Raw genomic sequence first — 19283 nt, 5'->3', positions numbered from 1 at the left:
AGTAAGAAGTCTTATATTGAGTTAGATGACTATATATATATATATATATATATATATAAAAGAAAGATCACAAATTCAATTTTATACTAAAAGTGATATTATGTTTATTGTATGAGTTATTTATGACTTTTTACCTACAAATCTCCCATGTTATTTTCTTTCTGTAGAAGCCATCAACATTAATTTAGATAAAACTAATTTTTTTCCCCAATTATATCTATCTTATTTTGTAATTCCCATGTAGATTCAATTTCAATTTTTTTATAAAATTGTTTAGAATTCAGTTTTTGAATAGTGAAATTCTTAGCTGTACTTATTATTTCCAATTCCAAAATTCTGCTCGGAATTTAACCTTTATTTTTTATCTACTTTTTAAGAAAGTAAAAATAAAAAATAAGAAATAAAATGTTGAGATTGAATTTTATTTATTTTGAAATGAGAGAAAAATAATTTAAGTGTGAATAAAAGTTAGTTTTGTAAGATAATTAGAAAACTTTTAGACACATACACATTTTTCATTATTTTTTTACGGATAAAAAATACTTCTAAGACATTAAAAATGTGTCAAAAACCCAAAAAATGAAACAAAATATACCATTTTTTTTCCATAGAAATCTATTAAAGTTGATTATGGGTAGCTGAAAAAAACATACCTATACATAAACATGAGTAAGCGTACATTATTTTGATAAAAATAAATAGAATGGAACAACTTTTAAAACCTAAAAATTCTGAGACAGTATAAGTGTGCTAATTAAACACAAAAATATCATTTTTACACTATGAACCATTATATCTATTTTTTTTTCAAAATTCTAAAATCAAACTTATATTTTCTATTATAAAATTGCTATTTTTTGTTCTTTATTTTCTATTTTCTTTTAAGGAAAAATTAACTACTGTCAAAATTTGGTTTTCACGAAACAAAGAATTGATTTTCAACATTAATATTAGGGTTGATAAAAAATACTTGTTTTTTTATCCAATTCAAAAAAATCCAAAATAAATTTAAAAGTTGAGTTAGATTAGATAATCAGATAATATTAGAAAAAATAAATAAATAATTATGGTCAAATTTAAGTAATACACTATAAATATATAATTCAATTCAAATTTATATTTTAATATTTATAAATTAGAAATCTTACTTTTAATATGATACTATTTTTCGTTAAAATTTAATAATATAGTTTATTATAATAATTATTAATAAAATTTATTATATTTATCTCATTGACTTAAAATAAACTAAACTAAATAATTCTAAACCTGATTAATCCAATGAAATAAATGGTTAAGATATAAATTTTAAAAATATTGAATTGGTTGCATCCAAACAATCCAAATCCGATCCAATCCCCGGTGTCATAAAGGTTAGCTAATAACTTCAACTGTACAATTCGAGTAATAAATGCAGATGGATCAATTGAGAAAACTAATATTTTCAGGACTGATGACATGATAAATTATGAGACAAGTAATATCATGTTTTCAATAGAAAAATTGGAGAAGTCACCTAGATATTGACATCATTAATGGATGACGGTATGATTAACTTAACTAATAGAGATATTATAAATAATCAATGCTACTAAAGAAAATATGTATATGATTTATATAATTTACTTTTATATTATTAAAGGTTTTAATAAAATCCTGCGGTTGATGCTAACTTAATACTAAAAATAAATATTTGTAACCTATGCACAAGGATTGAATTCTTCTACCATAAAATGCAATTAGGCTGCTATAATAAGTTCCATGAAAATGTGGATAACGCAAACATGGAACAAGTTTATAAACATGGTATGACCTAAGACGGTAGATTGACTTTGCCCTTCCACCCATGGAAAAGTTTAGCGATGACCTGCATAAAACTATGCGACATTCATAAAATAAAGATTTGTATTTTAATAGATCTCCAAATATACAAGTAATAGAAAAAATACAGGAATGAAGCACTGACCTGGTGAGTACATCTAAACTTCAATCCATAAAACCATAACAGGGATGAATAATATACAATAATATACATATGCTTGAAAAAAGAGCAGCGCAAAGATATGTACAAAGAGATAACACAACAGCAAAGATCTATACAAAGAGATTTCACAAGGGGAGGACTTTCCACAAGGTGGCTTCTTCTCCACAGTTAACTATAGCCATGATATTTTTTAATGCTGATCAAATCCAAAGAAGAATGCTACTTCCAACTGCATCCAATTCGCCAACACAGTTTGGAAAAACTTCTCCTGATACTAATACCACCATATTTCAGAGTCTCCTTTCTGATTCCTCGTCTAGTTTCTTTCAACTTTCTCTGGTTTTCTAACATCGGAAATAATTTTTTTATCGACATTCCGGTTCGTTTAACGTTCATTTATGCTTATTGGAGTTGATTCAACAAAATATATTCAAAGTCTGACAGTGTCCTAACATGACTCGTCTATTCGTAAACCTATGATATAACAAATCAATGAGAACTCCCCTTTTCATAACAAAGATAGCAGTCACCAAACTAGGTGCCATCAGAGACCCAAGTATCCTTGATTCCTTCTTTCCATATTCCCCATCTCCATCTCACTCTTGGGAATTTGCTTCTGCATGAAGAGATCAGGCCGCCAGCAACATATGAATCAACATCACGATGGATAAGAAGAGAAACATCACACAACTGGGTGCTTTTATCCAAAACAGAAGAGATAAATGCAAGAGTACCCTCCACTTCATGGACCACTAGATGTGCAATAAGTTGTTTTATCATCTTCATACCAATCCCATCTGCCAAACCTCCCCGTCTAAATGAATTCTCCATCACATGCCAGGCTCCAGGACCTAAACTAAGACATGTTATGTTCGGAAAACAACCCAACAAAGTATCAATCCCAAACACTGCTGCATCAACCTGTTTTCTTCTTCCTACCAAATCCAAGGTAAGTCTCTTCACCGTGCTGCAGTGACGAAACATAGTAAACAAAAAACCAAGAGAGAGGCATTCTACACTGAGCTGAAGGCATTGTATATTAGCACAATTTTTCAACCTGAGCTCATCAGTATTCTCGAGGGAGAGATTAAAATTGGACAAGGAAGGGGCCTCAAGGACAACCAACTTAGGTTTGATGCATCTGAGATCAAAATCAACAAGGCAAGGTGCACATATGATCAAAGAAAGTGGAGCATTTGAGACCGACCATTGACAAGTGGTAAGGTGTAAGAAATTAATCTTAGGCTCCTTAAGTCCACCAACCCCAATAAGACTGAGTTGAGTCAAATTAGGGAAACAAGCATTGATCCTGCTTAAGTCCTCATCATCCAGTCTCACAAACTCAAGAGTCAAATGTCTCAACGTTGGCATCAAACACAAACCATCCACGGATAACCACGCATTCCTCACAACCAATTTCCCAAGATTATGGCCTGAATAAGACATATTGCAAATTTCCATGAGAGACAAATAAAACTTAGATTCATATTCTTATGGGATGTTTGGATGGACAGAAAGAAGATATAAATGAATACAATACGTTTTTTTGGTTGATTTAAGAGAAAGTGTTTTAAAATAAAAATTCAATAATTTCTTTCCATCATATTTCCCTTCTACTCAAATTTCGACATTGATGGTACGTTTAACAGGGAGGAAAGAACGTTGATGAACTATTTTCTTTGGTTGGAGAGAAAATGAAAGGAAAAAAAATGTAACTAACAAAAGTTCAAATATTACGTTTTTCTCTTCAATTCTACCTTCCAAACATACCATTAGGTTCTTTTAATATTATTTCATCCAGAGTAATCTAAACAAATGTTAATCTTCAACACAAATTGAAACACCAATTCTGACTGAAAGAATACGAAACACGCGCAAGAAACCGCATTCTTGTAAGAGAAAGAAAGTATGAAGAAAGAAAAATTGAGAATCAAGAAGCTAACAGGTGGAAGAGATGAGGGACAAGGCTTCGGATCGGCGCCAACAAGACTGGACCCAGAAATCGGAGACGGAGAAAGATTTCAGAGCGTGGGAAATGGATGGAAGCCACTCTCTGATGAAGTTCATGTCGGTAAGGTAGAGATCGTCGGACTCATCCTCGACGTCGTCGAAGGAGACGCCACCGAGGGCGCGATCGACGCCCAGCGAGACGGAGTCAAGAGTGGAGGTGGAGCGGAATACGAGGTGAGAGAAAACGGTCTTGAAGGGAGTGACGAGGTGCTTGGTCTCCGGCGAACGGGACTTGAGGTAGCGCGACATGGAACAGACCACGTTCAGCCACCGCACCTCGTATGACGCCGCGTTTAGACCCTTGGACACCGCCCTGCACCGCGCCACATCGGTAGTGTCCGTTAAACGACTCACAATTTCCACCAACAGCGACGCCGGAAGCTCCTCCATCATCGCCAATCGAATTGCGCAATTGCATTCAACATAGAGAGAGAGAGAGAGAAAAGAGTTTGTGTTTGCGTTTTGTTTTTCGGTGGATAAAGATAGTTTGAAAACATTGAGAATATTTTGACAAAGGTCACGTGGCAAAATCACATGGAATATAAATTAGAAAATGAAAAATGACGTGGAAATGAAGTGAGGTAGGATATCAAGTGGAGAGTTGATTTTGTGATCGAGTTTGGGTTAGAGAGAACCTAAATAACCGTTTTTTCTCCCACAAGTGTTGTTAGAGTTTACCATTCGTTTGAGTATTGCTTTTGATGTATTCTTTTCACTCATCGATAAGTGTTTGTCTTCGTTTGAACGTTTGGAAGGAACAAGCATCGAAAGGGACGTGTTTTTATCGTTTCGTCGTGGAGAGTTTAGGCAAATGTTTTGTACAAGCAAGTCAATTATGAAAATGACATTCATTTTGAAGTGCCTAATTTATTATTTAACGATTTTTGAACATAAAAGTGATGTCGACAAAATTATTATGTCATTTATATAGAATTTTATGTCTAAGGAACCATCTTTTGTAAATATCAAAGTGCAGAAACTACATTGGTAGCAAAGACAAAATAAGTGGGATTTGCGTAGACACGTCAACTATGAAAAATGACATTCATCTTAAAGTGTCTAATTTATTCCTTAACAATTTTTTAATATAGAAGTGATGTCGAGACAATTATTATGTCATTTATATAAAATTTCATATCCAAGAAACTATCTTTTTGTAAAACTCAAAGTGCAGAAACTACATCGATAGCAAAGACAAAATTCATTCTAATTTATTCCTTAACCATTTTTGAACATAAAATTGATGTTTGAAACAATTATTATGCCATTTATATAAAATTTCATGTTCAAAGAACTATTTTTTGTAAAAATCAAAGTGTAGAAAATGGTAGCAAAGACAAAATTCATTTTGAATGTCATTTTCATAGTTGATCTACTTGTGCAAAATTTTTACTTGAACTTTTCACTTATTTTGATTTACTTGAACTTTTCACTTATTTTTTATTTTGCTATCGATGGAGTTTCTGCCACTTTAATTTGTATAAAGAATGGTTCCTTCCAAAGGTTTGGACAGCGGCGAACGCTTATCATTAAGTGGGAGAGACGACGATACAACATACACGTCAACAATGACGTTATGACGAACTGTAAAATCCAACAATGATGGACCCGGTTGTGGAAATAGGCACACTTCTAAGTGGTTGGAAAGGGAGACGATTCTCTAGGGTTCTTGTAACCAAAACTCAGATTCTAAAATCACAAAATGAACCCCTCCACTTGAAACTCTATACCACTTCATTTCCACGTCATTATCCTTTTTGGGTGACTGGAATTTTAACTATTTACATAGTTTGACGTAAGCGAAATGTCGAATATGCCCTTTCCATAAAATTCACTATATTTCGAAAGGACCGCGATATTCCAACAACCATTTCTTAACACTTTTTTGACAACGCCACGTGTCCTATTTTCATTGGTTTGGTTTAAAAAAAATATTTTATAAAAACCTTCGAAATGGAAGTCCGTAACCCTTCTTTTGACTGAAAATCCAAAAATACCCCTTTCTCTGTTTCATTGGAAACGAAGTTCCCGTCTCGGTCCCGTCTCCTGAACGTGTTTCGTGCCTCTTGACTTAGCTTTGTATGTGATTGTTCTGTGTGCGTGGTGTTGTCTCCCTCCATTTTCGTAAAGGTGGTGTTTTTCGTACAAGTTATCGTGCTGAATGGCAAGGTCCGATGACCATTGTCCGACGACGGAAATGAACAACCTTTGAAGACGTATGTTAGGGTTGGATCCCGAATGCGTTACAAGGGAAGAGCACTTAGGACTCCATATACCGGAACCATAGTGCTTAGAATAAAAAATGAGTGATATGTGTATTTAGTTGATTAATGGAAAGTAAATGATCATTGTAATCATTGTAAATAGATTAAGAAAACAAAGTGTAATGTATCGGATTTATTTGAATGATATAAAATTTGAGTTTTTGTTTGAGTTGGTCTCATATTTTATTTTTTGAATACCATTATTATTATGAGTTGTGGGTTTGTGGATTTCAGAATGTGGTAAATTTTGTGTTTGCTAAGTTGCAGGCTCGTTTGTAAGATATTGGTGTTTGAGTGGTCATTATGGGTAACATGGGTGACTTATAAGAAAACCAGTTCATTTGAATCATAATTTGAGTGGGGGTCATGTCCTGTGAGGCCAAGGAGTGTTGAGTGACCCCTCATGAGTGGGGGAGCAACTTGAGCAAGGGATGACTGAGAGGGCTGAAGAAAGGCTGTGGTAATCGTTTACAACTCCCTCGTAAACGATTACCCGAGAGAAAATAAGGTTTTGTACAGAAAGTCCAACACAGATAGTCAGTCAGATTCACAGGGGTGACCATTGTAAAAAAAAGTGACTTTTAGGCACTTTTGCACTTGTCTTAGGATGTTCCTTGTGTTTCAGTGGTGGGAAGTGATGTTTTGGCACCCCATGATGGAGGAAAGAAACAATGTTTATGAGATGAGCAACTTGGGTGAGATAACATGCTGTCAACTTTGACCTTTGCTTGCTATTATACTGATAACTTTTCTCACCGACCTCCAAATGATGTGATTCTTTTTTTATTAGAAACTAGACTCAAAAATCATTCCAATGACTACTGATTTGTAATTTTTGGACATCTGAGTTGGTACAGTTTATTGTTTCAAGTTAGTGTTTCATATATTTTTGCCAACTCTGACCTTTGCTTGTTCTTTTGTTAATATCTTTCTCCACCGAACTCCAAATGAGTTGATTCTTGTTTTGTTGGAATCTAGACTCAAAGACCTTTCAAATTATGCCTTGGAAATCAAGTTTACACCTTTTTTGACACTGTAATCGATTACAAGGACATTGTAAACGATTACCCGAGAGAAAATTGGAATTTGTACAGAAAGTCCAACACAGGTACTCAGTCAGGTGAACAGGGGTCACCATTGGAAAAAGAAGTGACTTTTAGGCACTTTTGCACTTGTCTTAGGCTGTTCCTTGAGTTTCAGTGGTGGAAAGTGATGTTTTGGCACCCCATGATGGAGGAAAAAAACAATGTTTATGAGGTGAGCAACTTGGGTGAGATAACATGCTGTGAACTTTGACCTTTGCTGGCTATTTTACTGATAACTTTTTCTATCGACCTCCAAATGATGTGATTCTTTTTTTATTAGAAACTAGACTCAAAAATATTTCCAATGACTACTAATTTGTAATTTTTGGACATCTGAGTTGGTACAGTTTATTGTTTCAAGTTAGCGTTTCATATATTTTTGCCAACTCTGACCTTTGCTTGTTCTTTTGTTCATATCTTTCTCCACCGAACTCCAAATGAGTTGATTCTTGTTTTGTTGGAATCTAGACTCAAAGACCTTTCAAATTATGCCTTGGAAATCAAGTTTACACCTTTTTTGACACTGTAATCGATTACAAGGACACTGTAAACGATTACCCGGGAGAAAATTGGAATTTGTACAGAAAGGCCAACACAGGTACTCAGTCAGGTGAACAGGGGTCACCATTGGAAAAAGTAGTGACTTTTAGGCACTTTTGCACTTGTCTTAGGCTGTTCCTTGAGTTTCAGTGGTGGGAAGTGATGTTTTGGCACCCCATGATGGAGGAAAAAAACAATGTTTATGAGGTGAGCAACTTGGGTGAGATAACATGCTGTCAACTTTGACCTTTGCTGGCTATTTTACTGATAACTTTTTCTATCAACCTCCAAATGATGTGATTCTTTTTTATTAGAAACTAGACTCAAAAATCTTTCCAATGACTACTAATTTGTAATTTTTGGACATCTGAGTTGGTACAGTTTATTGTTTCAAGTTAGCGTTTCATATATTTTTGCCAACTCTGACCTTTGCTTGTTCTTTTGTTCATATCTTTCTCCACCGAACTCCAAATGAGTTGATTCTTGTTTTGTTGGAATCTAGACTCAAAGACCTTTCAAATTATGCCTTGGAAATCAAGTTTACACCTTTTTTGACACTGTAATCGATTACAAGGACACTGTAAACGATTACCCGAGAGAAAATTAGAATTTGTACAGAAAGTCAAACACAGGTACTCAGTCAGGTGAACAGGGGTCACCATTGGAAAAAGAAGTGACTTTTAGGCACTTTTGCACTTGTCTTAGGCTGTTCCTTGTGTTTCAGTGGTGGGAAGTGATGTTTTGGCACCCCATGATGGAGGAAAAAAACAATGTTTATGAGGTGAGCAACTTGGGTGAGATAACATGCTGTCAACTTTGACCTTTGCTGGCTATTTTACTGATAACTTTTCCCACCGACCTCCAAATGGTGTGATTCTTTTTTTATTAGAAACTAGACTCAAAACTCTTTCCAATGACTACTAATTTGTAATTTTTGGACATCTGAGTTGGTACAGTTTATTGTTTCAAGTTAGCGTTTCATATATTTTTGCCAACTCTGACCTTTGCTTGTTCTTTTGTTCATATATTTCTCCACCGAACTCCAAATGAGTTGATTCTTGTTTTGTTGGAATCTAGACTCAAAGACCTTTCAAATTATGCCTTGTAAATCAAGTTTACACCTTTTTTGACACGGTAATCGATTACAAGGACACTGTAAACGATTACCCGAGAGAAAATTGGAATTTGTACAGAAAGGCCAACACAGGTACTCAGTCAGGTGAACAGGGGTCACCATTGGAAAAAGAAGTGACTTTTAGGCACTTTTGCACTTGTCTTAGGCTGTTCCTTGTGTTTCAGTGGTGGGAAGTGATGTTTTGGCACCCCATGATGGAGGAAAAAAACAATGTTTATGAGGTGAGCAACTTGGGTGAGATAACATGCTGTCAACTTTGACCTTTGCTGGCTATTTTACTGATAACTTTTCCCACCGACCTCCAAATGGTGTGATTCTTTTTTTATTAGAAACTAGACTCAAAAATCTTTCCAATGACTACTAATTTGTAATTTTTGGACATCTGAGTTGGTACAGTTTATTGTTTCAAGTTAGCGTTTCATATATTTTTGCCAACTCTCACCTATGCTTGTTCTTTTGCTCATATCTTTCTCCACCGAACTCCAAATGAGTTGATTCTTGTTTTGTTGGAATGTATACTCAAAGACCTTTCAAATTATGCCTTAGAAATCAAGTTTACGCCTTCTTTGACACTGTAATCGATTACAAGGAAACTGTATACGATTACCATAGTGTTTTTTCTACAGATTGGCTCTGCACTTGTCGAACTTGGTCCCCTAAGTAAGAATGGCTTCTTCTCCACTTCTTGGGGTCACCTCCCATCACTTTCCACTCTCTACCTCGACTGAAACACCAACACCAAGTAAATACAAGTGGACTTGTGCCTGAAAGTAACAATTTTTGCCAATGATCACCCATGACACCACAGCTGACTACTTCAGTTCAACTTTCTGTATAAAACAGTGATTTCTCTCGTGTAATCGTTTACCAGGCCACTGTAAACGATTACAACAGTGTTTTAGTTTTACAGACAACTGCAATGTCATTAAGTGGTATTGGTTAGTGGTATTGGTGTTTTACTCACAACTGCAATGGTATTAAGTGTATCATAAATTGAACATTACATAATAAATGGCGAGAATTGAGAAACCAGTTTTAAAGTAAACAACTTCATTAAATTAAAGACTTGAAATTATCAAAGTAGGAACTATGGTACATAGTTCTTTATAATGCAAAAAATAAAGCCTAAATAACCAATTTTAAGTCTGAGGATTGTTTTCAGAAGCACTTTGGAAGTGTTGCAGTTGTTGTTCAATGTTCCCAACGTGCGATTGCAACGCATCAAACCTTGTAGTGATGACCATGTCCATGTTTTCAAATCTTGTTTCAAGGGCAAGATGGAGGACAGAGCGACACACAAGATGGAAGGGTTTCCTTGTGGACGACAGACCGACACAAAAGATCGAAGGGTTCAACGTCCGTACTACGGTAAAGATTGAACACACAGCCACACAGAATATCCAAGGTTTCAACGCACGTATTGAAGAAGGAGGAATGGAAGTTTCGAAGACGAACGAGAGAGCGAGAGAGCGAGAGAGCGAGAGAGCGAGAGAGCGAGAGAGCGAGAGAGCGAGAGACTGGAAGGGTTGAACGAACGTCTTTCCCACCCTAAACCGCCAAACTCAATTCTTAAAATTTTGACCTGGAAATCCCAAAATACCCCTCGCCCCGTAACCCTTTCTCTGTTTTAATTTCAAATTACTGAGCCAATGAAGCGCTGACACGTGGCGTTGTCAAAACAGTGTTAAAAATGCTGTCCAAATAACATTTTCCATTTCGAAAACCCTAGTGAGAGAAATAGGAGGTTTGGTTAGAGAATTTAGAGAGATGGGAAGGAGGATCCTGAACGATGCCTTGAGGAGTATGGTGAATGCAGAGAGAAGAGGGAAAGCTATGGTGGAACTCAAGCCAATTTCCACTGTTATGTCTTCATTTCTCCGAATCATGAAAAACCATGGTATCTTTTCTTTCTCCAGCCACTATTTTTATAATTTGTATTCTTTTTTCTAAAACTCGAAACCCCTTTTAACTGCTTCACAATTTCAAATCTGGCAATAATGAAATGGTATGAATTCGCTTTTCAAAAGTGATTTCAGTCTCTGAAATTTATGTCATCAGAGTTTGAATGACTTTCGTTGTTGATTTGGTTACTGTCATCCTTTTCCGTCTGAGTCTGAGCATGACTTTCCGTGTGTGAAATATCTTTAAGATTGCAAGGGTCCATGAACCGATATAAAGTTCTTTAAGATTCTAACAGTTACTCTGTACTGTGCCACTGTTAGTGTAGTTAATTTGGCTTAAATTCCTAATAGGTTATATCAAAGACTTTCAAGTCTATGATCCGCATAGAGTGGGGAGGATAACGGTTGAACTACAAGGTAGGATTAACGATTGCAAGGCTCTTACATACCGAAAAGATATGAAGGCAAGGGATCTTGAAGCCTACAGATTGCAGACTCTTCCTACTCATCAGGTTGGTTTATGTTAATGATTCGTTTTCGTGTCACAGCTTCCGACTGCTGTTTTTGTCTGATTGTGGTTGTTATAATTTGTGTTTTAAGAATAATATGTCAATGGAAATCAAAGGAAAAAGATAATTGTGCCTTTCTATTGCTGTGTGCAGTGGGGTTATGTTGTGATTACTACTCCTGACGGTGTTTTGGATCATGAAGAAGCCATTAAGAAGAATGTAGGCGGCCAGGTTCTTGGTTACTTTCACTGAAATGATCGTTGCCATGCTATTTTGGCTGTGTATCACGTTCAGTTATGTTTCCAGATAAACATTCAAAGATTTTTTTTTCCTGTATGAATGTTATAAGATAGCAGCTCATGCATGGAGAGTATGATGAGTTGCATTCGATGCTTTGTGGAAATTAGTCCTGTTTTGGTTAAATGGTATTTTAAACATGAAGGAATGTTATGCCTCCTATTTCTTAATGTACTTCAAATTCCAAGTTCATGTAGTCCAGGGTTAATTCTATCATTCTACGCAGTGGTTTCCTTTTTCTCAAGAATTGCAGTTTTGGATAAGAAGATATTTCTTGTAAACGATGACAACGTTTTAATTAATCTCCATCCCTGTTTCTCAGTAGTCATTTATGATATGCTTAACAAATTCAAGCCCAATTATTTTGCTACATTTTTCAGCTCGTCAGTAAACTACGAATGTTGAAATAGACGTGTACAAATGCATTTGCCATCCAATTTAGGGTGAAATAAGAAATACCTCAGCTAGTGAAAATTTCAGCTCCAGATTTCTAAGTATTACCTTGTTCTAATATTTCATGGAAGAAGGCAGTGAACATCGGCATCATTCATATTACTAGTTAGATATGAAAATTTCAAAATAGTAAGTTTATTGATATTTTAATTTTAGATGTGTGCAGAAACATTTGTGATATGTGTGGCAGTTCATTTGTAAAGTATGTAAATTTTCAATTGTAACGTTCGATCTTTGCGTAGCAGTTGTAAATTCCTTCTATCCTTGCCCTTACATTGTTACGTATATAATAACATTATTAATTTTTTATCTACGAAAATTAGTGATAGGTTGTTGGTTATGTGTAGCTTTGAACAACTCAATTTAATTTCTGAAGAAAGTCACAGTATAGGGGTTTCAAAATTATATTCTAGAGATATCTTTAGCTATTTTGTGTGTGTTTCATCTTATAATCTTGAGAAATTCAATGGTTGGTTTTTCTTGTGAGATTGAAGTGTCCTCGATGTTGTTTCTGGACTAGTTTAGGTATCCACCTTATTTCTGCGATAACAAACTTGAGGTTACTTTGTAGGCAAAGAATCACACATTTTATTTTATTAATAGTAAATAGCAACACTCGGTGATTCGCATTACAGTCAAACCATAAGACCCACAGTTTGAGGTAAATCAATTTTAACCACCCACAGAAAAAGCAGAATGAAAAACCAAAAACATAGGACATCAAGTTAACTTGGATCATAGCACAAAACATTCAGAAATGGTGTTTATTGAGCACGGAACATTCGGAAATAGTGTTCATTGAGCACGAAACATTCAGAAACGGTGTTCATTGAGCACGCCAGCAAATAGTGAAGCCATCACCAATTGAAACAACAGAAATTTCAACACGAGAATCATCTGCAATTGCTTTGTTGAAAGCTACAACAGCCTGCCGGTATTTTCTTTTGGGTATTGGAACATCCTCTTCAGGCCAGGCAACAGTTCCACCCCAGAGGGTATTATCATAGATTATTAACCCACCAATCTTCACCAGTTTAAGAAGCCGCTCGTGGTAATTCCAGTAGTTATCTTTATCAGCATCAACGAAGGCAAAGTCAAAACTATCCTTATTCGAATCCTGTAACAGAACAAACAGAACCAAAATATCAAACAAAAACTAACTATAAAGTAAAAGGAGTTAGATCCTCTTACGTACAAGGGAGAAAGAAACAAAAGAAAAAACAAAAACTAGGGTCTTAATTTATTATAGACAATTTTCTGTCTCGTAATATGACAGCAACACAGAATCATGCTCACGTCTTCTAATAGTTTATCAAGAACAGGTAGAGCTGGGGACTGAATGAAGTCGATCTTGTGCTCTACACCAGCCTTCTTAATGAATGGTAGTCCTATCTCATAAGCTTCTCTATCTGGATCCAGGGCTATAATCTACACCACACAGGCAATGGAGTTGGTGACATAAAAGAGACATTAAACGTACCAAATAACAAAAGAAAAGTGAAAACCTTTCCATCGTCTGGAATGGTTAGTGCAGTGAGGAGAAGAGAGTATCCTGTAAAAACTCCCACTTCAATGGTCTTTTTAGCATTCAACAGCTTCAAGAGCAAGGCCATTAGCTGACCCGCATCAGGATCAGCGCCCATAAATCCCCTGCATAGTGAAAATGGTATAACACAAACAGTTTCCTGATGTTGAATATGGTAACTAAATTAAAGAAACAAAGCCCTTTAATGTCTAGTTGAGCACAGACACTGCTAACACAAATATTCAGATGAATGAAAAACTCTAGGTGGATCCTGAGAATGGGGACCACGATCAACACAATAACCACACCACAAATTCATTAAAACGATGTAGAAGCTAAAAACAAGAAACATAAAAGAAGCAAATCTACAAGATGCAATGTAAAAGTAAATAGGTTATAATTCTAACTAAGCCTCGTACCAAAAACTGAAACTTATAGCAGTCTTTCGAGTTTCAACCAAGACCTTAACTTAACTATGATAGCAGACTTTGTCTTTGTTGATTTTAATAATGTTAACATGTCTTGAGACAGAATTGTGGCAGAGAATAATTACCAAGGGTGTGTTGCGGTGACATTCCTTAGCTCTTTGAGAGTCTTGGCTTCTCGAGGGTAAACACTAGTCTCCAGTATATACTGCCACAACATTGTTGGATTGAATAATTTATGAAAATGAAACCAAGGAAAAAGTACTGTTTGAACGACAAACCTACCTTGGTCAACTTCTCACTCTGCAGTATTATTGGATTAGAGGACATTGCTCTATGCTCTGCTAAGCCTATGTTTCTCTTTGTTTTTTTGTGTTGGACATACAATGCGTCCCTCGTTTCGGCCATTATAAAAGAAGTGAAGCGGAGGTTGCACGTTGCAACCCCCACTCCTTCATCTGTTCAACAAACAATCAAGGGGGAGTGAATATGTCTTGTATGATTCCAAACACCTATTTCCTTTTATGTGGGTATTTTGAAGTTCTAAATTTTACCAAATTTTTCAATAACTAAACTTTCTTAAAAAGTTAAAATTGCTGTCACCTTCAGGTTTATTTCATGTTTCTTCTTCGAGAGAAGCCAGTACCCGATTAAGGTACCAATTACATTACAAAATTTTGTTTTAGCCGATGATGTCATTAGAGGATGGAAAGTACTGTATCAACCTTTTTTTATAACAATGATGTGAGAAGTTACTCATCCTTATGCATGTCACTGTTATCACCATAACCACCGGAGGTCGTTGTTCTCCTTACCTTTCGCAGTCATTGGACGACGCCAAGAGTAACACCATGGCAGCAATAAACAACCACTTTTTTCATTTATGGACTCTAATATGTTAATAACTTTTTATAATTTTTTGAAATATGTTATTGTTTGAATTTATTTTAAAAAAAATATTTCAAACAGATTAATCACGAGGTAAGAATTGTAAAAAAGATATAAAAAAAATTATTAAAAAAATATTTTCCTTCATTTCTTTAACAAAGTTATTAAAAGAAATTGTTAAAAATATATTTTCCTTCGTTTATTTAACTCTTGATTGTGGTAGCTTTTGTTTATTTTTCTTAAAGAATACGTGACTGACAAAAAATCGATTCCGGAAAGGGGAAAAAGTTCACCGGAAAAAATAGATTCTGATAGAAAAAATACATATTTCGGTGTTTCTGGAAGAGATAAATCATTATTCAAAAAAAAAATTTCGGAAGTCAGCTTTTGAAACAGATTTCCAAAAAAATCAGAAATATATTTTCCTTTTCCAGAAACAAAATTCCGAAATACATTTTCTATTTCCGGATTGCATTTTCGAGAAGTAAGTTTCAAATAAGGGCAAAAGCGGGAATGTCACTTTCAAATAAGGGTAAAAGCGAAAATTCAATAAATTGACAGGTGTTTTCTTTTTCCAAAAGATTATCCAAAGATAATTATTTTCTTTGCGGTAAATGTGTCTATAGTATTAGTATATACATTCTTTGACTTAAAGAAGAATTTTAACTTACAATAAAAAAATATTATTTTGATAAAAAAATTAAAATTTCATGAGTAATTGAATTAGTGAAAAATATAAACTTTTAAATTTTATTTTAAAAGGGAAAATTTTAAAATTTTCATGTTTTTTACTTTATATATTTACTTTTCATATTTTCTCTTCGGCTTAATTTTAGTTTGGGAGACTAAAATATAATTAAGATGATTACTTTTTAATTAATTCGATCATGTTTTCTTATTAATATCGATAAATTTATTTTTATAAATTGTTAATTCGATCATGTTTCTTACTTGATATATGTAAAACCTGGATAAAATAAAAATAACTTTTATTTTTATTTTAATACCTTTTAGAAATAAATACTTATTTATGATGTGTTATTGGGTGATAAAATTATTTAAGAATTGTATAAAAATTAATTAGTAATTGTTTTTATTATAAATTTCCAAAATGCCTAAAGTAAAGTTCATATAATATTATTTGTGTTATTATTCCAACAATTTGAATGGGTTCTGGTGGTAAATGAGGTGGTGCTGATAGTAGTAGTCTTGTGGGGCCAGCGTCTGGTGTAACCAATAAGAGAAAAGAGTCGATTTTGTTTCTTTTATTTTTTATATGCCATAGTGTTGGGTTGGGATAGATTCATTTACATTTTGCATGACGTTGTTATATTTTTTTGGTTTAATACCTCTTTTGGTCCCTAGAAAGGGGGTCAATGTTCAATGTGATCCCATCTTTTTTTCGAAGTTCAATGTGATCCCATCTTTTGTAAAAAGTGTGCAATCAAGTCTTTTTTGCAAACGGCGTGAAGTTTTTAACGGAGCAGCTGACAGGGTGGACTGAATATCATTACGTGGCTTTGTGTGGGTAATACATGGCAGAGAGAGGGTGATACGTGGCTCTGAGAGGGTAAATTTGGTAATATTAGTGAGGTTAGGAAATCAGAAATTAGGGTTCAGGAGTTTTAGAGAAATTACTAATTTGAGATACGAATGGCTTCTTCTGAAGGGTGTTCATCGTGTTCGAGAAGTTGGGGCAAAGGATCTTCTGGGTTCTACGCGAGCGGGAGAAGGGGCAGACGACGTTCAAGTTCTACGCGAGCGGGAGAAGGTACTGCCAGGGGCTGTTGGCGACGCTCGAGTTGAAAAGCAGGCACGATCTCATCGCGAGGATCTATAACATGATCGTGCCCTGCAGGGACGAGATCGCGTTCGAAGTGTACATGAACGATGACGCCATGAATCATGTGGTTTTCGCAATGGCCAAGAAGAAGGCTGCCAAGGCCATGCACAAGGATGTGAGGGATTTGCAGAGGTTCGGCAGTGTTCTCTCCCCTCTCACTTCCAGGAAGTGGGTTGCTGATGACCTCGCTGTTATCTCTGAATCCAAGGAAGTAGCTGCTGATTTGATCACCGACGCCGTCATTGATCAGGTTCCTTTCTCTTCTTTCAATTACCAATTTTCTTCTCATGCTATTTTATGGTTGCTATCTGTTTTTTAATCTTATTTCAATATGTAGAGAGGCTTTGTTTAATCTTCATAGTTATGCTTGAGACCACCCAGAAGATCCTTTGTCCCAACTTCTCGAACACGATGAACACCCTTCAGAAGAAGCCATTCATATCCCAAATTAGCAATTTCTCTAATACTCCTGAACCCTAATTTCTGATTTCCTAACCTCACTAATATTACCAAATTTACCCTCTCAGAGCCACGTATCACCCTCTCTCTGCCACGTATTACCCACACAAAGCCACGTAATGATATTCAGTCCACCCTGTCAGCTGCTCCGTTAAAAACTTCACGCCGTTTGCAAAAAAGACTTGATTGCACACTTTTTACAAAAGATGGGATCACATTGAACTTCGAAAAAAAAGTGGGACCACATTGAACATTGGCCCCCTTTCTAGGGACCAAAAGAGGTATTAAACCTATTTTTTTTAATGAGAAGAAATTTGCTTCGTGAGTAAGGGTAGTTTCATGAGATGAGGTTACTTGTTTGGTGAGTAGAAATAAAATGAAGAAAGAGAGATTACGTTACGTAAAAAGTGAAGAGAGAGAGAAAAAAATAGGAGAAGAAAGTTGACTTTTCTATATGAGAGGGGTATATTTATTAGGCTTAATTACCTACTTAGTCCCCATGTTGGGAGGTAATTTGCTATTTAGTACCCAATTTTAAAAATGTAGACATTTGATACCTATGTTTTGAAATTTGTATCAATTGAATCCTACCCACCTAACGCCGTTATAATTGATAACGTTTTTCTGACTGTGTATGTGATTTTTGCGAACGTGGCACTGAGGTTGCTTAACTGAGTTGACGTGGCAGGCTGATTTGGGAATTTGAAATGGGGTCACGTTTTTAAAATTGGGGAAAAAAACTAGGGTTTTATTTTCGTAACGTTCAAGAGGGCTAATTAGGGTTTTTTTTACAGGTAGGTAGCAGCAGAGGTGAAAGAGGTGAACTGAGGTGGGGGTGGCCTTCGTTGTTTGGTTGGTGTGAAGTGGGTGCCCTATGTTGAGTAACTATTGTTGTTTTCTGAGGTGAAGAAGATCGCAGAGGTGGGGTGCCCTTCGTTGTTTGCTTCGTCTGAGGTGGGTGTCGTATCCCTGTTGTCTTCTCTGATTGTGGTTCATTTTTGGGGTTGGGGTTGTTTTGTTGGTGTGGACGACGACGCAATGTCAACGAATGACTGTTCGTCTTGCTCACGGGGGAGCTGTCGTGGTGCTTCATCAAGAGGAATGCTTGGCACACAAATATGCTATTGTGGAGAGCTTGCCGTGTTGAGAGTTGCGAAAACTGCTAAGAACCAAGGCAAGCCTTTTTGGGGCTGCCCTAATTACAAGGTTTCTTCCCTTCGTGGTGTTTTTTATTTTCGGATTCATTTATTTGGTTTTGGCTGAGATGATTTTGGTTGCATGTTTTGTACAGCGTAGTCGAAATGAAGAAGTGCGAGGATGTAATTTCTTCAAATGGGCCAGTGAAGATAATGTTGATGAAAGGGATACTACAATTGGGTGGCAAAGGAGAAAGATTATGAATTTGGAAAAATCCCTTTTGGTTTGTCAGAGAAGGGAAAAGGTCTTAATCTGGATGTTATGTTTGATGGGGTTGATTAATATCGTCTTTGTATGTGTTATGTTTTAATTCTGTAGAAGTGTTGTATCAGTCACATTTTGTGATGAAGAAGTTAGTTAAATTGTGAAGAAGTTAGTTAAATTGTGAAGAAGTTACTTAAATTGTAATGAGATTGTGCTTAAATTGTAATGAGATTGTGCTTCTAATGGCATTGTATTTAATGAAGAAGACGGTTATATTAGAATGTAATTTTCAGAAAAGTGTTATGTTTCTGGCAACAAGTACCAAATCGTTCTAATTTTCAAAGAAGTGTTGTAATAATTTAACTCACTTAGACTTAGTCTGGCTGAAGTACACTTTACATTTATACTCAGCGTGGACGAGCGTCCCACTTGTCGATGCCGAGCGTCCACTAAGCGGTTGTGGACGAGCGTGGACGACCGTGGACGAGCGTGGACAAGCGTGGACGAGCGTGGACGAGCGTGGACGAGCGTGGACGAGCGTGGATGAGCGTGGACGAGCGTGGA

The 19283-nt window shown here is 35.7% G+C and overlaps 3 protein-coding genes across 5 annotated transcripts; 1 reads left to right on the top strand and 2 right to left on the bottom strand.

Moving 5' to 3' along the window:
- Nucleotides 1-1657: 1657 nt before the first annotated feature.
- Nucleotides 1658-4486, bottom strand: LOC108346981 (F-box/LRR-repeat protein At4g29420). Of its 3 annotated transcripts, none has more exons than XR_008246436.1 (3): nucleotides 3928-4486; nucleotides 1967-3417; nucleotides 1658-1877 (listed from the first exon to the last, which is right to left on the bottom strand). XR_008246436.1 is itself a non-coding variant. In XM_017586060.2 (2 exons), exons 1-2 carry the CDS (start codon nucleotides 4385-4387, stop codon nucleotides 2519-2521), a joined length of 1359 nt encoding a protein of 452 aa, XP_017441549.1. In that variant the 5' UTR covers nucleotides 4388-4486; the 3' UTR covers nucleotides 1891-2518. The 3 variants fall into 3 exon arrangements, 1 of the variants encoding a protein (XP_017441549.1); XR_001833826.2 differs by having other exon boundaries at nucleotides 1658-1867; XM_017586060.2 differs by lacking the exon at nucleotides 1658-1877 and having other exon boundaries at nucleotides 1891-3417.
- A 6242-nt stretch (nucleotides 4487-10728) lies between these two features.
- LOC108347068 (40S ribosomal protein S15a-5) lies at nucleotides 10729-11917 on the top strand. Its single transcript, XM_017586184.2, has 3 exons — nucleotides 10729-10915; nucleotides 11271-11431; nucleotides 11582-11917. The coding sequence occupies exons 1-3, from the start codon at nucleotides 10786-10788 to the stop codon at nucleotides 11678-11680; spliced, it is 390 nt and encodes a 129-aa protein (XP_017441673.1). The 5' UTR covers nucleotides 10729-10785; the 3' UTR covers nucleotides 11681-11917.
- Nucleotides 11918-12663: 746 nt separating this feature from the next.
- LOC108347170 (probable caffeoyl-CoA O-methyltransferase At4g26220) lies at nucleotides 12664-14617 on the bottom strand. The gene is made up of 5 exons (XM_017586326.2): nucleotides 14414-14617; nucleotides 14257-14336; nucleotides 13684-13828; nucleotides 13475-13606; nucleotides 12664-13295 (listed from the first exon to the last, which is right to left on the bottom strand). Exons 1-5 carry the CDS (start codon nucleotides 14534-14536, stop codon nucleotides 13005-13007), a joined length of 771 nt encoding a protein of 256 aa, XP_017441815.2. The 5' UTR covers nucleotides 14537-14617; the 3' UTR covers nucleotides 12664-13004.
- Nucleotides 14618-19283: the final 4666 nt, after the last annotated feature.

This window comes from Vigna angularis, chromosome 1, assembly GCF_016808095.1.
Source record: "Vigna angularis cultivar LongXiaoDou No.4 chromosome 1, ASM1680809v1, whole genome shotgun sequence".
NCBI lineage: Eukaryota > Viridiplantae > Streptophyta > Magnoliopsida > Fabales > Fabaceae > Vigna > Vigna angularis.
Note: the sequence above shows the minus strand (reverse complement) of the source record. Positions and strands in the feature narration are given on the sequence as shown.